The 20460-nt window shown below is 36.4% G+C and overlaps 1 protein-coding gene across 1 annotated transcript; it reads left to right on the forward strand.

The window, feature by feature from the left end:
- The first annotated feature begins 1892 nt into the window (after positions 1 to 1892).
- Positions 1893 to 12389, forward strand: LOC110730452 (ATP-dependent DNA helicase PIF2-like). The gene is made up of 2 exons (XM_021910255.1): positions 1893 to 2723; positions 12297 to 12389. The coding sequence occupies exons 1-2, from the start codon at positions 1893 to 1895 to the stop codon at positions 12387 to 12389; spliced, it is 924 nt and encodes a 307-aa protein (XP_021765947.1).
- Positions 12390 to 20460: the final 8071 nt, after the last annotated feature.

The following is a 20460-nucleotide window of genomic DNA, read 5'->3' on the forward strand; positions in this document are numbered from 1 at the left end:
CTAGGTGTCAATTCAATCCGAAAGGACATTGACATTGATGCATGAGATGTGGTTTAATTGTAAGAAGTGGAGAATGTTTTTAAGTAACACTCTAAATGGGGGAGGATTGTTAGAATATTTAGAGTGTTGATGGTTGCGCGCTCGCGAACCATGAGTAGCGCCCGCGCTAGGTACGCGCGGCCGCGCTGAGGTCGCGCTTAAACCGTGGACCTCACTGGAATTTGGATATTTGGAAGGGTGCAGTTGGTGCGGCCGTGCGTCTGGTGGCGCGTCCGCGCGTCATAGATGGCGCGCCCGCGCGTCATAGATGGCGCGCCCGCGCGTCATAGATGGCGCGCCCGCGCGTCATAGATGGCGCGTCCGCGCCTGTGGTCGCGCCTAAACCGCGTACCACTCTGCCTTCCTTTGTGAATTCGCATGTTCAGAAGAGGCGCGCCGCTCCACTTTGAGGCGCGCCCGCGCCTCCTGGTGAAGCGCCCGCGCCAGTCTGTTTTTCGTGAAATTCTGACGGTTAAGTCTTTATTAAAAGGCTTGTTTTCATATTCGAAAAAAGATAGAAATATTATTCTTCTTCTCTCCCTAAGTATTCTTCACAATTCCTCACAAACATCTTGCAAACTTTTGTGAGAAATCTCTTTCAATTAATCCTATTTGTGAATTGATCATCTTTTCTTCGATTCTTAAGTGCAAAGAACGTTGGCTTGTCTTTTGTATCTCAAAGAGTATTTTCGGATTAAACCCAAGCACCATTGTGGGGGAAATTAAACTCTTTAGGAAAGTGTTTACACGCCTAAGACAGTGTATCAAGGAATTAGACTCAAGTGGTCACCGGTTTTCTCATGTTCATGTTGGTTGTTAAGGCTTGGAGTAGAGGCAAGTATATTATCTTTCACTACTAGTGTTTTCATTGTGTTTTTCTGTAATACTTTGATAAATTGTTGTTTGGTTGTAATACATTGAATTGTATTTGGATTATTGTATAATTCATTATTAATTATACATAGTTAGGTTTTGTTCCCACAATTGTTAAAGTAGTTCTTGTTCTTGAATTACTTGAAAACCTAACAGCTAGCATGCATGCGGTTGGTGCCCTCGCCTAGCTTAGCACTCGCAAGGCTAGGCCAATGCGAGGCTACGGTTTGGCTCGTACTTGTCGCTTTCTTGATTCTACGTCTCGTCGAATTCTAAATTCGACTCGACTTACGACGCTCGGTTTCGACGCTCTAAGCTCGATATCCGACGTCTTTGTTCGTAATACTCTGATGACTCATCTAATCCTTTAGATTGATTCGTCTTTTTGGATCGGTTATTTGATTGCGGTGCGACCCGAAGGGTTCAGTCAAGATTAAGTTGTAATATTAATTATACATTAATATTACTGATCGGAAGCGACCTCCACCTAGGCATTCCGATCACTTGACCTTACTGAAGAATTAGCTTTCTAATAATTCTGAACCCTCTATCAGTATAATACATTTGTTAGAAGGACACCATTCCTTTTAGGACTTTGAACGGTGTGCTTTGTGCCACTTTTCAAGAAGCAGCTATCAAAAGGGGGCTCTTTGATGAAGACAATGCAGTTTATGCATGCTTGGCTGAAGTAGTAGAAATTCACATGTCATCAGCCTTAAGCCGCCTATTTGCAGCTGTGTTGATTTTCTGCACACCTAGCAACCCAAATACACTTTGGCTGCAGTTCTACAACGATTTATCTGATTACTATAGGCATACCTTTTCACAAAATGAAGGACAAGTTAGGTTGCTCACTATACAGTCAGTTGAGCGCCACTTAGAGTTTATGGGCAAATCGTTGGCACATTTCTAGCTTAAACTCCTACATGAAGAGGTACCATCAGAACTAAACAGAACAAAAGACATCATTGATGCCTTAGATGCACCTATATCCCAAGAATGTATTGACTGTAGGGAAAAGCTCGATCAATTCAGCTCAACAAATTGCCTTTGATAGAATTATTTCTCATCTACAAGCAGAGAAGCGTAGCTATTTCTTTGTTGATGGTCCTATAGGGACCAGGAAAACATTTTTGTATAATGCTCTATATGCAAAAGTGCGCTTGGCAGGGAAAACTATGCTTCCAACAGCAACATCAGGCATAGTTGCAGTAAACATACCTTCTGGGAGGACAGCACACTCACGATTTAAGATCCCTCTTGATTCAGAAGCATCTCTTGCTTGTGACGTGCCTAAACAAGGCAGCTTAGCTGCTTTAATTAAAGAAATAGCTCTAATTATTTGGGATGAAGCTTCAATGGCACGAAAGGAAAACATTGAATCAGTGAATCTCTTACTCAGTGATCTTTGTGATCTAGATCAGCCATTCGGTGGGAAATTTATAGTACTTGGAGGAGATTTCATACAAGTTTCGCCAGTCATTCCCCAAAAAACTCAAACGAAATCATTTGAAACAAGCCTAGTTAGTTCGTATATTTGGCCTTGGTTAGAAAAGCTACACCTTACTGAAAACATTAGAGCAAAAGAAGATCTCCCATATGCATCATTTCTACTGAGTTTGGGAAATGGTGAGCTGCAGTCCTCTGAAAATGCTTTTGTCCAATTTCCTTGTCACGTTGTGAGTTATTATCAACAAGCCGACGAACCTATCGATCATCTGGCTGTTACTGCATTCCGTGAATTGGAACATGTAGACTTTTCACCAGATATTTTCACAGAGAGAGCCATCCTCACACCATTGAATGATGTGGTAGACTCTATCAACACTTTTATTATTATAAATTTCCAAGCATTGACGAGGGTTAAATCGGTCGCTACAATCTAACTCTCAATCAAACAATACTTATACGAACACCCTATAACCAAGTACAATGGCAAATAAAGGTTCGGTCCACGAGGAACGAGAGTAATTGCAAATCAATCTTAAACCTAAGCTAGTTCGAAATCAATGGAAAATGGTGTTCTAAAATACTACTAATAAGATGGAATAAATCAATAAACTAAGACACTAGGGAGAACGGGAATTCACCAAACCATCGGTAACTACGCAACAAGGAATCATAGAGACAAACGGGATAAGCAAAGACTATATGTCTGATCAATATCGTGTGATAGGAAGACAACGGGCAATACCAAGCTTGGATTTCTCATGCACTTAACATTACTCGATACATAATCAAACCACATTCAATAATGAAATACTCAATTCACAATCTCTTGTTCAAACCAAGAATATCATGCAATCAAATTCAAGATTCTAGGTTAGCTACTCCTATTATAATGAATTAACATGCAATCGCATATAATCAATTTAAACACAATCCGTTTATCAAAATCAATCCTCAATTACATAGATTACCTACGCCGGGTTTCATCCCGAAACCCTGGCTAGGAGACTACTCAAACATATTCATAATCAAAGCAATAATGAATTCCAAAAGCATAATAGATATAAACATGAATTCTGATTAAGGAATAATAAAGCTTGATTAATAAACAAGAATGAATAATACCAATTGTATTGATGCGAATCAATGGAAAAGTTTAGAACTTTGATATTCATCGTCAATGGATAATACAAAGAATCTTCACAAATCTTGCTTCAAATCAATCCAAGAAACTAAAATCGATAGAATAATCTTTAAGAAAACTAAAGAATCTCTAATACTAAGAACGTTCTCCAATAACTCTCTACAAAAGCTCTCAAAAACTATCTCTAAATCTGTCTCTAAATCTCTCCGCTTAACCCTCACCATAGGGTTATATATATATATATGTTTTAATTTAGAAAGCAATTGCGCAGGCTGCCCTTCGTAAATCAGCACGACCGTGCTAGAAGTGGCACGGTCGTGCAAGCATGGCAGTAGCTGATCCGCAATATATTCAATTTTGGCACGGCCGTGCTGAATTTGGCACGGCCGTGCTGATGCCTGACACGGCCGTGCTGATGCCTAACACGGTCGTGCTGAATCTGGAGAATGGCACGGCCGTGCTGAATTTGGCACGGCCGTGCAAGCATAGGCAGGAAGGTTGCAGGCACTTTGGTCTTCTTAAAATAGTCACAACTTCTTATCTAGATCTCCTTTGAGGCGTGCAATATATCGTTGGAAAGCTCTTCAAGTCTAATTTCCAATGCAATTGGAATCACTCCAATATCATTTGTATACCGAAAGTTATGAGCAAAATAGTAAACAGGTGTCATATTTGTGAACTGTTCTGCCTTGCCTGCTACTTAACTTGCCTTTCAAAGCCTTGAGAACCGCAGCAAAGTCTTAGCTTGGTGGACTAGGATCAATAATAGCCTGATTACGCACCAATGGTTCGGGACTCGACATAACTTGGTCAACTATACCTGTTAACACACCAAAAACAGACCGAAACCCGTGAAGCACGTAATATGAAGGAAACGAGTGTAACAAGGCAATAAACGACCAAAACGGGCCTAAATACATCCAAAATCACCCATTTATATGCCTTAAAGCGCGCCCTAATGTGCGCTTGTCAAAATCCCCCAAGCTACACTTTTGCTAGTCCTCGAGCAAAACTAAGGGATACACACACACACAGGATCAAATAAACTATTGCCATTACATATAAATCCAATTTAGCATGGAATGAAGTCAATGGATCCTACTTAGAACAACCATGCACGGAATGAAAAATCACTCAAACAAGCAACGAGACACACAATCCAAGGTATCGTTGATCAAAAATGCAAACAAAACCTAAACCAAGCATAGAGAACAAATAAGTCATGCTTCCCTCTAAACCTAACCAAACCGGCCACGTCCTCCCCTTTTGCTTCAAATCACCACCCTAATTGGCCCCTCATGATCCCTCGAAGGAACCAGAAAAAGTGATATTTTGAGGAAATAACAAAGGTATCCCGACATCTCGATTACGCATAATCTTTCCATAGGGTTGAAAGGTATCTCCCTCCACCGTTTGAGAACCGAACACCTCTAAAGTCTAAGGGTCTTAAAGGGTTGTAATGTATTGGCAATGGGTAAGGTAGGTGAAAACAATTTAAAAAGTGGGGTTAATTCCTAAATGAAGCGCAAGAATCACAATTCTCAAAAACAATAGTTCAAAAGATGTAATTCACTTTCCACAATCTCATTGATTCACATTCTTACACATCCCAAATTATCCATATAATACACACTCAAATGACCTCTTTCAAACTTCAAAACTTTATTTATGTGTCCTTGCCTTTTTCACAATTCGGACGGCTTTTCTCTTCTTCTTTTTTTTTCTTTTTAAATTCTTTTTTCTCTTTTTTTTCTCTTCTTCTTTTTTTTTCTTTTTAAATTCTTGCCTAGATAGGTTTGTTGAGCTTATTGTTTACTAATCAAGAAATAAAGTTTGATAGTTGGTTTGAGCAGGTGTGAAAGTGAGCCTAATTGTAAATATGTAATGTGAAAGTCATTTTGCCATCAATAAAAAAAGAGAGAAAAAAAAATATAGGAAAAGCTTCTGTTATGAGAATGTGTAGTCTAGTTTATATGATTTGCCTCATAGTCTTTTCCTATATTTTTTTTTCTCTCTTTTTTTATTGATGGCAAAATGACTTTCACATTACATATTTACAATTAGGCTCACTTTCACACCTGCTCAAACCAACTATCAAACTTTATTTCTTGATTAGTAAACAATAATCTCAACAAACCTATCTAGGTAAACGCTTCACAACTAAGGGTTGGTAAAACATTGGCCATCGGGTTTGTAACACGGTTAACCAAGAATGGAATTAAAGCTCAACATGGTTAGCAAGTAAGATGATGTAAAAAGAAAATCAATTTGTAACAAAACAAAAGGAACAAAATAAGAAAAATGAAAAAGGTGCCCTCTTCCTCCCTTAAAAGTGTCAAGTCGGTCTTGGGAGCTACAAGTCAACACAAAGATCGAAACATGCGTAATCAAGGATCCAAATATGCCACTCAAGAAGAATGATGAAGGCTAGAACAATAAAACCTCACGGGATTCAAAAAACAAAGCAACTACCAATTAAGGGGATCAAATCCACAAATGGGAAGCGACTCCATCTTACCACAGCCCAAAGGCATAGAGTTTCACATGACAAAAGTGTTCTAACCAACTACCTTCGCCTAGACTCGTCTACATTGATCAACAATAGACTCAAACTGTGTATTCATCACTGGCTTAAGTAGAAATAGATATTCCACACACATTCATTCACGTTTCGAATCCAAATATGAGCATTATTCCAAAAGTTTATGCAATTAGACAAGTTTATCACGATCCAAAAATATAGGAAAAGACTATGAGGCAAATCATATAAACTAGACTACACATTCTCATAACAGAAGCTTTTCCTATATTGCACACATATATAAACAACTAAGTAATCTAAACAAGCTAAATGGCTCATAAAGAGGCATGAAAATCACATAATAATCCCAATCGACAAACAAGTGATAATTGATATCAACATCAATGATCCCAGGTTCTTTAGAACCGATCAAACATCCTCGAACCATTCAACTTCTTCCTAAACTAAACTATCCTAAGCACACAAAAACAAAAAACTAAAGGAAAAAGGGAAAGATTTCACCAAATGCTTCTTGAAAACACACTAAGACAACATGAGATGCGGCGAAGCTCCTAATGCTACCTCCATGAGTCTTCATATCTGCAAAGGTTAGATAGAAACAAACCAAAACGAAACCAAAAGAAACTCGTTTTTTTTTTATTTTTTATAGGAATATGAAGAAAAACAAGGGAAAATCAACAAGCAAAACATTCACCCCCCCAAGCTAGTATAGACATTGTCCTCAATGTCAGGCATCGAGAGACTACCTAGAAGGCAAAAAGGGAAAGAGAAAAGTACCTCATTGACTGGGTCTCGGGTTGCCTCCCGGAAGCGCTTCTTTAACGTCATTAGCTTGACGCAACACATGGATTACAGGTTACCCATAATCAATACTTGCCATTGCAGTGGAGATAAGCTCACCATTCTTATTCTTGACAATAGTCACCGCCCCTTTCTTAGGTACTACAAACACAGGGGAAACCCTTCCTTGATGTGTTGGAAGGGGTTTAAGCTTAACCTTTGGTGCTTCATTAGCCTCCTTTGCAGTGGCCACATCTAATGCATCTAGAAATTGCTCCTCCATGTCCCTGTTTTCCTTGTTCTCATTCAATTCAAAATCATGATTAGTATAGAATAATTCGTTACGCATATCAGAGACAATGGAATCAACAGTGTCAACCATCATGCAATTATCAGAATTAGAACAAGGATATTTCATAGTTTTATTTAAATCAAAATCTAAAACCTCCTTTCCTACTTTCAATGAAATCGTGGCACCCTTTACATCAATAAGGGCCCCCGAAGTAGCTAGGAAAGGACGTCCTAGAATTATAGGTATATGAACATCCTCATCCATATCTAGGACCACAAAGTCAACAGGTATCACAAACTTCCCCACCCTTAGGGGAACATCTTCAACTTTACCCTTTGGAAATTTGATCGATCGATCGGCTAATTGAAGGGATATGTTAGTGGGAAGAAGTTCTCCTATATTTAATCGTTGATAAACAGAATATGGCATGAGACTAACACTAGCTCCAAGATCACACAAAGCATTATCAATATTCATTTTGTTTATAGCACAAGGGATTGAAAAGCTACCCGGATCTCCTAACTTAGGAGGCATTTTATTCATTATTATAGCACTACAGTGTTCAGTGAGGTTAACAGTTTCTACCCCTTCACAGTTTCTTCTACCACTCAATATATCTTTTAAAAACCTAGCATAGTTAGGCATTTGCTTAATAGCATTAGTGAATGGTATAGAAAGGTGGACTTCTCTCAAAGTCTCCAAAAACTTCCCGAATTGGGCATCTAGCTTATGTCTCACATGTTTTTGGGGGTAGGGGAGTCAATGTAATAGGTCGGGTTCATTGGTCTGTGCTCCCACCTGTTCCTTTGGGACCTCAATAATTTTATCTTTTTCTCTGGTCCTCTCATCCTCACTTTCTACAACATTATCAGTGATAGGTGGAGTCACAGGTTGACTCTTTGGTGGTATTACATTATCGCTCCCTATCAAAGTCTTTCCACTCCTAGTGGTGATAGCATTCACAGAATTTTTAGGGTCAATACCTTGAGGCTGTAGTTTTGAAACTCCAACCCCATCTTTTATAGCACTAGCCAACTGAGAAATCTGGGTTTCAAGCATCTTATTATGTGTCATCACTTCACTAAACTTTTTATCAGTGGTGGACATAAAAGTGTTGAACATTTTGGCCTGGGACTCCATCATTTCCTCCAAGCTAGATCTCTGTGGTGGTCCTTGAGCATAATAATTATCATTTGTAGCTCGGGAACCACGCACATTAGATTGTTGGGGATTTTGATTAGAGTACCCCTTATTATTATTCCAGTTTCCCCTGTTATTAATGTCGTTTCCCCCTTGATTGAATTGCCCTTGGGAATTATGATTCATTTGATTACCCTGTTGGTATTGGTTTTGATTTCCAAAACCACCATGTTGATTATAGGGTCCTTGGGGATTTTGGTCCCTTTGGCCCCTATTTCCCCACTGGTTTTGATAATCAAAATCATTACCTCCCTGATTATAATTGTTCCCTCTTTGATTAGGTGGCAGATATCTATTATTATCATTCCTAGGTCCGTTATCATAAGACATAGCATTGACCTGTTCATTATTATATCTATTACCATCATTATTATTAGGATCATATGAGGGATCAAAATTACAGGCAGAGGTATCATGATCATAAGACCCACAGTTTTCACAGAAAATACATCCTACAGGCATATTGGAAATGGAAGGATTAGGATTCATACCTCTCCCCTTAGATTGGGAGGGAAGATCTTGCAATGGTACGGAATCGAGCTTGGCTTTAATCGCTGACATCTCCTTCCCGAGGTTCGTAATTTGTGATGTCAGGTTGCTAATGGCATTGCGGTGGTCCACTAAATAGACCGCTCCTCCACTCTTGTTCACAGCATCTCGCTCGCCGTCTTGCCAATCCATGTGGTGTCGTACCACATCTTCGATAATATCTATGACCTGCTCTTCAGTTTTGTTCATTATTGGGCCACCTGCTCCCGCATCAAAACTGGTTTTCCCTTGAGGACTTAATCCTCCATAGAAAATCTGTAGCACCTGGTATGTTGGAATTCCGTGATGCGGACACTCTCTCTGGTACTCCTTTTACCTTTCCCATGCTTCATAGATCGACTCCCCACTCCTTTGCCGAAACCCTTGAATCAAGGCTCTAGCATCGGTCGTCTTCTTGAGAATAGAATCTTCCCAAAAATGTTGTCGTGACATCATCCCAAGTGTGTAGAGTATTTGGTTTTACCTCCTTCTCTAACCATTTGAGGGCTCTCCCGATGAGTGAAAATGGGAAAAGCTTTAATCTCACAAACTCTTGGTTCACCCCATTGACTTTGATAGTGTTGCAGTACTTCTCAAATTCATTCAGATGAGCCAAAGGGCTCTCATGCTTGGCACCACTAAACTGCCTTCGCTCGATGAGGGTGATCATGGCCGGCCGGATCTCGAAGTCATTAGCTTCAGTAGTGGGTGGAGCAATCCCACTTGAAGCTCTATACGCCCCAGGAGTTCCCAACTCCTTAAGGGGTCGTGGTGCTGGCCGATTAGGTTGGCGCGGTATGTCTGTCATTGGAACCTGTTGTGTGTTGTGTTCCTTTCCTTGAGAGTTTGATGACGTCAATCGAGATTTACGATTGCTCTTCAAAGTTCTTTCGATTTCTAGATTGAAGGGTATTAATTCTCTCTGTTTAGACCTGCGCATACACACTAACCAAACCAATTAAATAGCAGGGCTACAAGTGTAGCCAAAAGGGAAAAATCTTTTTGTGCTTTTTTTTTATGATGAACTAGACTCAAGAAATCAAAAAGCAATTAACAAACACCGCTCCCCGGCAACGGCGCCATTTTGACGAGGGTTAAATCGGTCGCTACAATCTAACTCTCAATCAAACAATACTTATACGAACACCCTATAACCAAGTACAATGGCAAATAAAGGTTCGGTCCACGAGGAACGAGAGTAATTGCAAATCAATCTTAAACCTAAGCTAGTTCGAAATCAATGGAAAATGGTGTTCTAAAATACTACTAATAAGATGGAATAAATCAATAAACTAAGACACTAGGGAGAACGGGAATTCACCAAACCATCGGTAACTACGCAACAAGGAATCATAGAGACAAACGGGATAAGCAAAGACTATATGTCTGATCAATATCGTGTGATAGGAAGACAACGGGCAATACCAAGCTTGGATTTCTCATGCACTTAACATTACTCGATACATAATCAAACCACATTCAATAATGAAATACTCAATTCACAATCTCTTGTTCAAACCAAGAATATCATGCAATCAAATTCAAGATTCTAGGTTAGCTACTCCTATTATAATGAATTAACATGCAATCGCATATAATCAATTTAATCACAATCCGTTTATCAAAATCAATCCTCAATTGCATAGATTACCTAGGCCGGGTTTCATCCCGAAACCCTGGCTAGGAGACTACTCAAACATATTCATAATCAAAGCAATAATGAATTCCAAAAGCATAATAGATATAAACATGAATTCTGATTAAGGAATAATAAAGCTTGATTAATAAACAAGAATGAATAATACCAATTGTATTGATGCGAATCAATGGAAAAGTTTAGAACTTTGATATTCGTCGTCAATGGATAATACAAAGAATCTTCACAAATCTTGCTTCAAATCAATCCAAGAAACTAAAATCGATAGAATAATCTTTAAGAAAACTAAAGAATCTCTAATACTAAGAACGTTCTCCAATAACTCTCTACAAAAGCTCTCAAAAACTATCTCTAAATCTGTCTCTAAATCTCTCCGCTTAACCCTCACCATAGGGTTATATATATATATATATATATATATGTTTTAATTTAGAAAGCAATTGCGCAGGCTGCCCTTCGTAAATCAGCACGGCCGTGCTAGAAGTGGCACGGTCGTGCAAGCATGGCAGTAGCTGATCCGCAATATATTCAATTTTGGCACGGCCGTGCTGAATTTGGCACGGCCGTGCTGATGCCTGACACGGCCGTGCTAATGCCTGGCACGGCCGTGCTAATGCCTGGCACGGCCGTGCAAGCATAGGCAGGAAGGTTGCAGGCACTTTGGTCTTCTTAAAATAGTCACAACTTCTTATATAGAGCTCCTTTGAGGCGTGAAATATATAGTTGGAAAGCTCTTCAAGTCTACTTTCCAATGCAATTGGAATCACTCCAATATCATTTGTATACCGAAAGTTATGAGCAAAATAGTGAACAGGTGTCATATTTGTGAACTGTTCTGCCTTGCCTGCTACTTAACTTGCCTTTCAAAGCCTTGAGAACCGCAGCAAAGTCTTAGCTTGGTGGACTAGGATCGATAATAGCCTGATTACGCACCAATGGTTTGGGACTCGACATAACTTGGTCAACTATACCTGTTAACACACCAAAAACAGACCGAAACCCGTGAAGCACGTAATATGAAGGAAACGAGTGTAACAAGGCAATAAACGACCAAAACGGGCCTAAATACATCCAAAATCACCCATTTATATGCCTTAAAGCGCGCCCTAATGTGCGCTTGTCAAGCATACAAAAGCTTTGACACAATTCGAGATGATAACTGTGCAATTTACCCAACTGATTTCCTGAACCAGCTCGCCCCAGGCGGAATGACCCTACATGAACTTATTCTTAAAGTAAACAGTCATGTAATCTTGCTCAGAAACATTGCTCCAGCAGATGGCCTGTGCAATGGCGCACGCCTCATATGCAAGTACTTTAAAAGGAATGTAATGTGTGTTCTATAGCCACTGGCCATCGCCAAGGTGAACATGTGTTCATTCATCGTGTTAACCTCCGGCCTCCATCATCAACAAAATACCCGATTCAGTTTTAGCGAATACAATTCCCTCTCAAACTCAGTTTTACAATGACCAATAACAAATCTCAAGGGCAGACATTAAGCCAAGTCATGGTCTATCTCCCGCAACCACGCTTTTCACATGGTCAATTGTATGTTGCATTGTTAAGAGCAAAGAAGTCAAAAAAAGGTGACTGTAATCACACCCCGACCTTTGGAAAATTACACAACACCAGTTCCGAAAAACATTGTAGCCTATGATGTGTTGCGATTATCTGGAATAACATAATGCAATTTATTACAGGTATAATGCTTACTGTTTTCAAATCTGTTGGCTTAAACAAAGCTTCATTACTATCTACTAATTACATCTTAATTGCTCTATATATGCAGGTGCAATTCCGCTCTTATTCTTCTTTGGAATTTGAACATAGCAATTGGATATTCAAAGTCCTTGTAAACAACAACCTTTTATGCATTGACTAGCCATATTTAGTGGTCTGTTACTATAATCCTATGGTAAACTATAATTTATGTAATGTCTTAACTAGTATATATATAGGGTTGGGATCCGGTGAGAACCAGCTTTATGTGAGAACCTTCATCTATGTGAGAACCAATACCAGCCATTAGATTATATGAAATTCAACGGCCAAGATTAAAATACAAAGCTGCCTAACAAAACCACTGCACGCTTAACTGCTTCAACTTTCTCATTTATTCTCTCTGCACAACGAAGCTCCATAATTATCAATGGCGACTGATTAATCAATTTGAAGGCTTGACAATTTTGATTTCATCTTCTTCTTCACAAGTACAAATAACTTCGATTAAAGAATTTGAAGGCTCGATATTTATCAAGGTTTGTTCAACTTTTCAATTTCGATTTTACTGCTCTGAAAATTTCGAATTGCATCAATTATTAAGGTTTTATCAATTATTGAAAATTTTTGAATTTCATGAATACAACGAAAAACTTGATAGTGATTCTAATGATCTCAGGTTAAACTTATCATCAAAAATTAAGAAATAATATTCGATTTTAGTAATTGAGAATTTTCGATTGTTCAGATAATTTCCGATTCTATTGCATTGAATCGCATGTTATTTTTGAATTTTTGTTAAGATTTTCATATTCATGTTGTGAAATTTCCAATTTAATACTCTTACAATGTTCTTATTATGTTCTTATTTCCGAATGATGTTATTATGCTCCTATGTTATTATGTTCTTATTTGCAATCAAATTTAAAATGAGCAAATAAATTGAAAATGAGCAAACCTAAATGTGTAATAATATAAAAAAAATATAATGAGCAAACATAATTAAAATGAGCAATTACAAAAAAAAAAAAGAGCAAATATAAAAATGAGCAAATGAGAAAAATAAGTTGTGTTCCATGTTCATGTTTAGTCTTGAATTTACTTTTGATTATTATCGAATTCCAAAGTTGTGTTGTTGTGGTATTATCGAATTCCAAAGTTGTGTTCTTATTTTAAATTTGAATATCATTGTTGCGTTCTTGTTGCTGTTGCTAGGATAGTTTGTTTTGTTGGGGTTGTGTTTCCTAAATACTTATTTGCTCATTTCACAAATGAGCATTGAGTTATTTTCTTATTTGACAAATGAACATTCAATTATTTGCTCATTTGACAAAAGATCAAAGAATTGTTTGCTTATTTCACAAATGAGCATTGAGTTCCTTGGTCTGCTTGCCTGTGCACAAGCCCCACCCCCTTCTTCTTGGTCTTTTTCCTGCACACCAACCACACTCCCTTCTTCCACTTCCCTACACAATCCTATCCCCCCTGCCCCCTCATCTTTTTGCTTGCAGTTCTGATTTCAGAAACTGATTTCAGTTCTAATTTTAGATTCTGAAATTATTGTGTGTGTGTGTGTGTGTAAGTGTGTGTGAATGAGTGAGTGTAAGAGTGTGTGTGTGTGTGTGTGTGAATGTAAGAGTGTATGTGTAAGTGTGTGTGTTTGCTTCTGGCCGTGTACATTCTTATTAAGAATCTGATTTCAGTTCTAATTATTGAGAGTGTGTGTGTGTAAATGTGTTTAAGGGGGTGCATATTCACTTGTTACTATTTTGTGGAATTGTTAATGACTTGTTATTTCTATTATGTATAATGACAGATATGATGAGTAAAAAACGAATAACTTGAGAGTCATTCTAGTACCATCACAAATGTGCCAACTACTCCTACAATAGTAGTTTCTTCTAAAGTAGAACCTTTGCTCACTCCTGGAGAAACAAAAGAATGGCTTCCAATATGCCCTAATGAGTTGAAACCAGTTATAGGGATGAAGTTTAATAATCTTGAAGAGGGCCTTGAATTTTATAAAAGTTACTCATTTGCTGCCGGATTCAACACAAGAAAGTCTACAACTGAAAGACAAAGAAGAAGCAAAGAATTGAAATCACATTATATCTTATGCAATAAGGAAGGATACAAAAAGAAAAGAAAGGCTACTGTTGAAAAAGATTTAAATAACAAGGAAGGAGAAAGAAATGATGAAAAAGCTTCAATCTAAAGGAAGAGACTCATTACTCGTGTTGGGTGCAAGGCACATATTGTCATAAAGCATTGTGATGATAACAAATTCATAGTGTCACAATTTCATAAGGGACATACTCATGCACTTTATACACCTAGTTGCAATTTCTTCCAAAAAGAAGGAAGGAAAATGAACATATTGCACAAAAAAATACTTGTGAATAATTCTAAGGTAACACTTTCAAAGGCTCTTATGTTTCATGAATTCTCTATATGTTCTAATAAAAGTTGTTTGCTTATTTGACAAATGAGCAAATAATTATTTGCTTATTTGACAAATGAGCAAATAATTATTTGCTCATTTGAAAAATGAGCATTAAATTGTTTGCTCATTTGAAAAATGAGCATTAAATTGTTTGCTCAATGAGCAAGCAAATAATTAAATGAGCATTGAATTGTTTGCTCATTTTAAAAATGAGCATTGAATTATTTGCTCATTTGACAAACTGTTTTGTTCTTTAAATAGGTGAATATTGGTCCCGTTACAACTTTTCGAATGATGAAGGAAATTGTTGGAGGATATGATAACATTGGTGCATCTAAGCAGGATTTCAAAAAATTTCATAGAGATTAAAAAGCATACATTCAAGGAAGCGATGCTCAAATGTTCGTGGATAACTTTACCAACAAAAAGCTAATGTAGAGCGCTTTTTTCTTTGATTTCGAGATGGATGAAGATTATTGCCTTTGTAGAGCATTGTGGGCAGACCCCCTTTGTAAAAAGAGTTATGCTCTATTTGGTGATATGGTATCCTTTGATACCACATACTAAACCAATAGGTAATTCATAATAATCATAATTCATTTCTATGTTATAACTATGGCTTAACTTAATGACTTTGTTTTAATTGAATTTAGTATAATTGTTTGCTTACTTCAATGTGAAAAGTGAATATCCCCATAAGTCTAATATTCTTTGATAAGTGTATGTATGTGGGCATTGAATTGCATGTTCATTTGACAAATGAGCATTGAATTATTTGTTCATTTGACAAATGAGAAAAGAATTGTTTGCTTATTTCACAAATGAGCATTGAGTTATTTGCTCATTTGACAAAAGAGCAAAGAATTGTTTTCTTATTTCACAAATGAGCGTTGAGTTATTTGCTCATTTGACAAATGAGCATTCAATTATTTGCTCATTTGTCAAATGAGAATTGAAGTATTTGCTCATTTAAAATTTAATCTGTATGTGTAAACAGGTACAACATAGTGTTTACTCCATTTACAGGGGTTGACCATCATAAGAGTTGCATTACTTTTGCTGCTGGTTTTATAGCAAAGGAAGATATTGTGTCATTTGAGTGGTTGTTCAAATCATTTCTCAAGGAAATGGGTGGGAATGAACTTAATTGTATGATCACGGATCAGGATCCAACAATGAAAATTGTTGTTACAAGTGTGTTTAAGAAGACTAAACATCAGTTCTGTATGTGGCACATAATGAAAAAGTTACCAGATTAGGTGGAGAAATCAATCATGCAAGAAGAAACTGGTTTCCTAAAAAAATCATGTGCTTGCATTTGGCATCTTAAAATTGAACCCGCTAAGTTTGAAGAAAGGTGGAACAAGGTGATGGTTGAATACCACTTGGAAGAACATGAGTGGTTAGGTTATATGTACAAGATAAGGGACAAGTGGATTCCGGCGTATTTCAGAGATGTGTTCCTTGGAGGAATAATGCGTACAACATCAAGATCCGAAAGTGAAAACAACTTTTTCTGCTCCTTTATCAATCCTCATGTGTCACTTATTGAGTTTTACTTGAGATATGAAGCTGTAATTGATGCCTAAAGACACACTCAAGGTCAGAATGATAATTATTCAGAACACAAATATCCTGAGTGCAAAACACCACTAGGGATAGAAAATCATGCCTCACATTTATATACTAACTCTGTCTTTTATGAATTTCAATATGAGGTTGAAATTGCTTGTTTTTCTTGTGGTGTTTATGAATTGAAGAAAGAAAATGGATTTGAAGTTGCAAAAGTAAGTGAAGGAAATCGGACTAGAACATTTGATGTTGTGTTTAATCCAACTAACTATGACACCACATGTACTTGCAAGCTATTTTATAAATAAGGAATTCCATGTAGACATATGATTTAGGTTTGGAAAGCAAAAAGGTTTGAACCATTCTGAGCAGTATATGCGACACAGATGGACTACTATGGCACTGAAGAAACCAATTTTTGACTTGCGAGGAAACCTATTGGAGCATTGTGCTAATATAATTGACAAGAAAAAATTGTTAAATGATTTATGGTCAGAGATACACACTTGTGTAAGTTTGGAAGAAGGCAAAGATGAAGATAATAAGAAAGGATTTGGAGGCTAAGAGGATTGCAAGAAATAATGAAACAACAGCTGGAAGTGCAAATAACAAAGAACAAGACATTGAGCTATTGATTGGAGCTAGTGTGCCAACTGAAATAATTGTTAAACCTCCAAAAATTTCAAAGAATAAAGGGACTGCAGTTCATGTATCAAGTGAAGAGACTTCAAAAAAGAAAGGGGCTGAGATTCATGTGTCAAATTTTGAAACAAGAGGTAGAAGTGCAAAAAGGCTGAAGGGAGAAAAAGAAAAGGTTGTAGAACAAAACCAGAAAAAGAAGAGATTGTAGAGGTTGTGGTGAATTGAGCCATCATGATATTAGAAATTTTCCAAAAAAAGTGTAATGATACTTTTATATAAATATAAGATTTAATATTTTTAGCACATCCCCTCATTATTTATCAAACATATAGAAACTTTGTGTTTTTAATTTTGTTGAAATTTTGTTGATTTTATATTTCTTAACAAAATCAATTATATGTCAAATGAGATTTCAATTATTTGTCAACTGAGCAAATAGTTAGTTGCTCATTTGTCAAATGAGCAAACATTTCTTTGATCATACATTAAACTAACAAGCATTTCTTTGCTCATTTGTGAAATGAGCAACCATTAGTTTGCTCATTTGTCAAATAAGCAAATAATTACTTACTCATTTGTAAAATAAGAAACATTTCTTTGACTATTTGGAAAATGAGCAATCAATTTTTTGCTCATTTAGCAAATGAGCAAATAGTTAGTTGCTCATTTATCAAATGAGCAAATACTTAGTTGCTCATTTATCAATCATTTATGAAATGATCAATCAATTATTTGCTCACTTGACAAATGAACAAATATTTCTTTACCCATTTCTGAATTCGTTGCTCATTTGTAAAATGAGCAAATAGTTCAAATAAACGCTAGGTATAAATGACAAATTATTTCAAGTAAACACAAAAGATCCAATTTAAATATAACCACCACAAAAGTCACCATAATCAAAATTCAACACAAAAGATCCAATTTCGATTCAAATATAACCACCATTTTTACATAATTCAAAGACTAACAAAAATCTAATTTTGATTCAAACTAATTATCTAATTTCGATTCAAATCAACACTACTAAACAACTTACAGGTTGATAAAATCATTGTTTCTCTACTTCCCTAAACCTAGAAAGCCATATCAACACCACCAAGTATCTAAATCAACACTACACCAAGCAAAATACTGAGGTTTCACTAACAAGTAGCTTTTTCTTCTTAAGCCTTTTCTTCTTCACCCTTTTCTTCTTCACCCTTTTCTTCTTCACCCTTTTCTTATTCAGCCTTAACAGAAACTTTTTTCTGCTTTTTCTTCTTCTGAGGAATTTCTTTAACGGACTGAATTGTGTTTATTTCACTTGAAATTATTGATAGGGTGTACTTCACACAAAGTTTTTCTATGATCATCACCTGTAAGAAATAGAAAAGAAAAAAAAATAAAACAACAAGAAAAATTTAAAAAATATAAATGTAGGAAGGAGGGTGAAGCAAGAAGCAGAAGAATAGAATAAGTACTAAGAAACCCATAAGCAAAGAACAATTTGCTAGCTCATTTGACAAATGAGCAAAGAATAATTTGCTCATTTGAAAAATGAGCAAATAATTGCTTGCTCATTTGAAAAATGAGCAAATTATAGGCTGCTCATTTGACAAATGAGCAAGATTTATTTCCATAAGCAAATAAGACCAAAACATCTTATTATTAATGATACTATAATATGAAAGACTTACATTATTCTTCTTCAAACCTGAAGGCCACTTTGACAAACCCATGTATGTTTCCATAAGCCTCATCAATGAAACTCCACAGTGCAAATGATTAATATTTGTAGACTTCCAAGGAGAATCAATCGCAATATACTCCATGCGCTTGATATCGCTTGACAACACAGAGCTCTGTACATTTCCTCCATATTGCATAAAATTGCAAAATGCACTTCTCTTAAAATAAACACATCAAATGAGCAAACATAATAGATATTTCTAAAATCTAATCCTTTTACTGAAATAAGCGAACATAATGTTAATAGACATTAACTTTTAAGTCGTACCAAAATTTTTTAAAAGCTGTGTGTGATCTCCGAAATCTTCACTATAATCAATAACCTCGATATTACCATACTGTGTGGTAGTGTTAAAACATACCAAATAATAATGATCTCTTTGGTAAACTAGGAAGAAGAAAAGTTGAATGTCCTTCTTTGGGACAACAGTTTGGTCGTAAAACTTCTCAGCGACCTCACGAAACATAGCATTCCGATGACTAACAGAATCAATCTCATAATGAACAAGACACTCCTACATGTTTAAGAAATAAAATAAAATTAAATACAATAGGAATACTGTAGAATAATTCAATAAAACAAAATAAATGAAAGAATATGAACTTATAGTAGCACAAAGCTTGAAAAAGAAACGAGCAGGAGAATTTGAGTCTCTAAATTGCTCATTATAATTCAGAATACTACACCAAGCATTAATGATTTCTGAATCAATTTTATTTTGAGTATAAAGCTTTTCAAGTTGAAATCTCATGATTTTAACATCATCCTCTCCATTAACTTTGGATAAAAATACTTGTTCATTGCATAAAGGAATTAAGAAAGTTAGTATCACTAAAACAAATGGGAGTTAGTGTACAAGATAGCAAATTCTATAATAAAAAAATACTTACAAATGATTTTTATCATCATCAAACAAAGCTTCCAATACACTTTTCTGAACTTCTAATAATGTAGAGTAAATGTTGATAATCCGAGCCTTAAAAGGTGATCTAAGCAGCATTGATGGTTGAACTTTATGCTTCTTTAGAATAAGAACATCAGCAGCACCTGTAGCAGAAGGACCAACATCTCCACTTAGAGGAACATCAGCATTAGCAACAACTAAAGGTCGTACAGGAACATCAGCATCAACAGCAACTGAAGGTCGTACAGTGGTTGGGGAGTTCTCCAGATCATCACTATTTTGAGATTCAAATCCTAAACTGAAAGTAGGAGTTCCAAATCCTTTTTTAACTGAAGATCTTAAACTATATCGAATACTTGAACCTCCTTCAGCTTTTTCTGTTTCAACTACAATAGTAGGACCTTCATTTTCAGAAAGATTATTTGCTATCTGAACACTTTCAGCAGCAATCTTTGTAACATCAATGGCTTTTGTTACGATTGGGCAATCAGCCCTAGCAAAGGCTGAGGATTCAACATTCTTCTCATTAGCTGAAATCTTGGAAAATCTATCCCAAGCTTCAATGACAGTCGGATCTTGCCAATACTCATCGTCTTGGCTAAAAGAAAGGCTATGATTTTCCGGCATAGCTTGGGAACTCAATCTTTGCTCGTCACAAATACCCATGGCATCTTCCTTTAGCTTCCGTATTTTCTCATTGTGAGGAAAATACTTGACAATTTGTTCATGCTTTTCATTAAAGTCCATGTATGCCAACACCAGTTTAGTCGAAGCTGCTGCAAGATCCATAAGGCATTTCTAGAAGAAAAAAAAAATAACATAAATATAAAACAAAAGACTAAATAAGAAATAAAAAAAATCAAATAATCAAAGTCATATAAAAATGAGCAAATTAAATTTAATTACACAAATCAATAGTAAAGTTTATGCTCATTTAACAA

This window comes from Chenopodium quinoa, unplaced genomic scaffold (assembly GCF_001683475.1).
Source record: "Chenopodium quinoa cultivar QQ74 unplaced genomic scaffold, ASM168347v1, whole genome shotgun sequence".
NCBI lineage: Eukaryota > Viridiplantae > Streptophyta > Magnoliopsida > Caryophyllales > Amaranthaceae > Chenopodium > Chenopodium quinoa.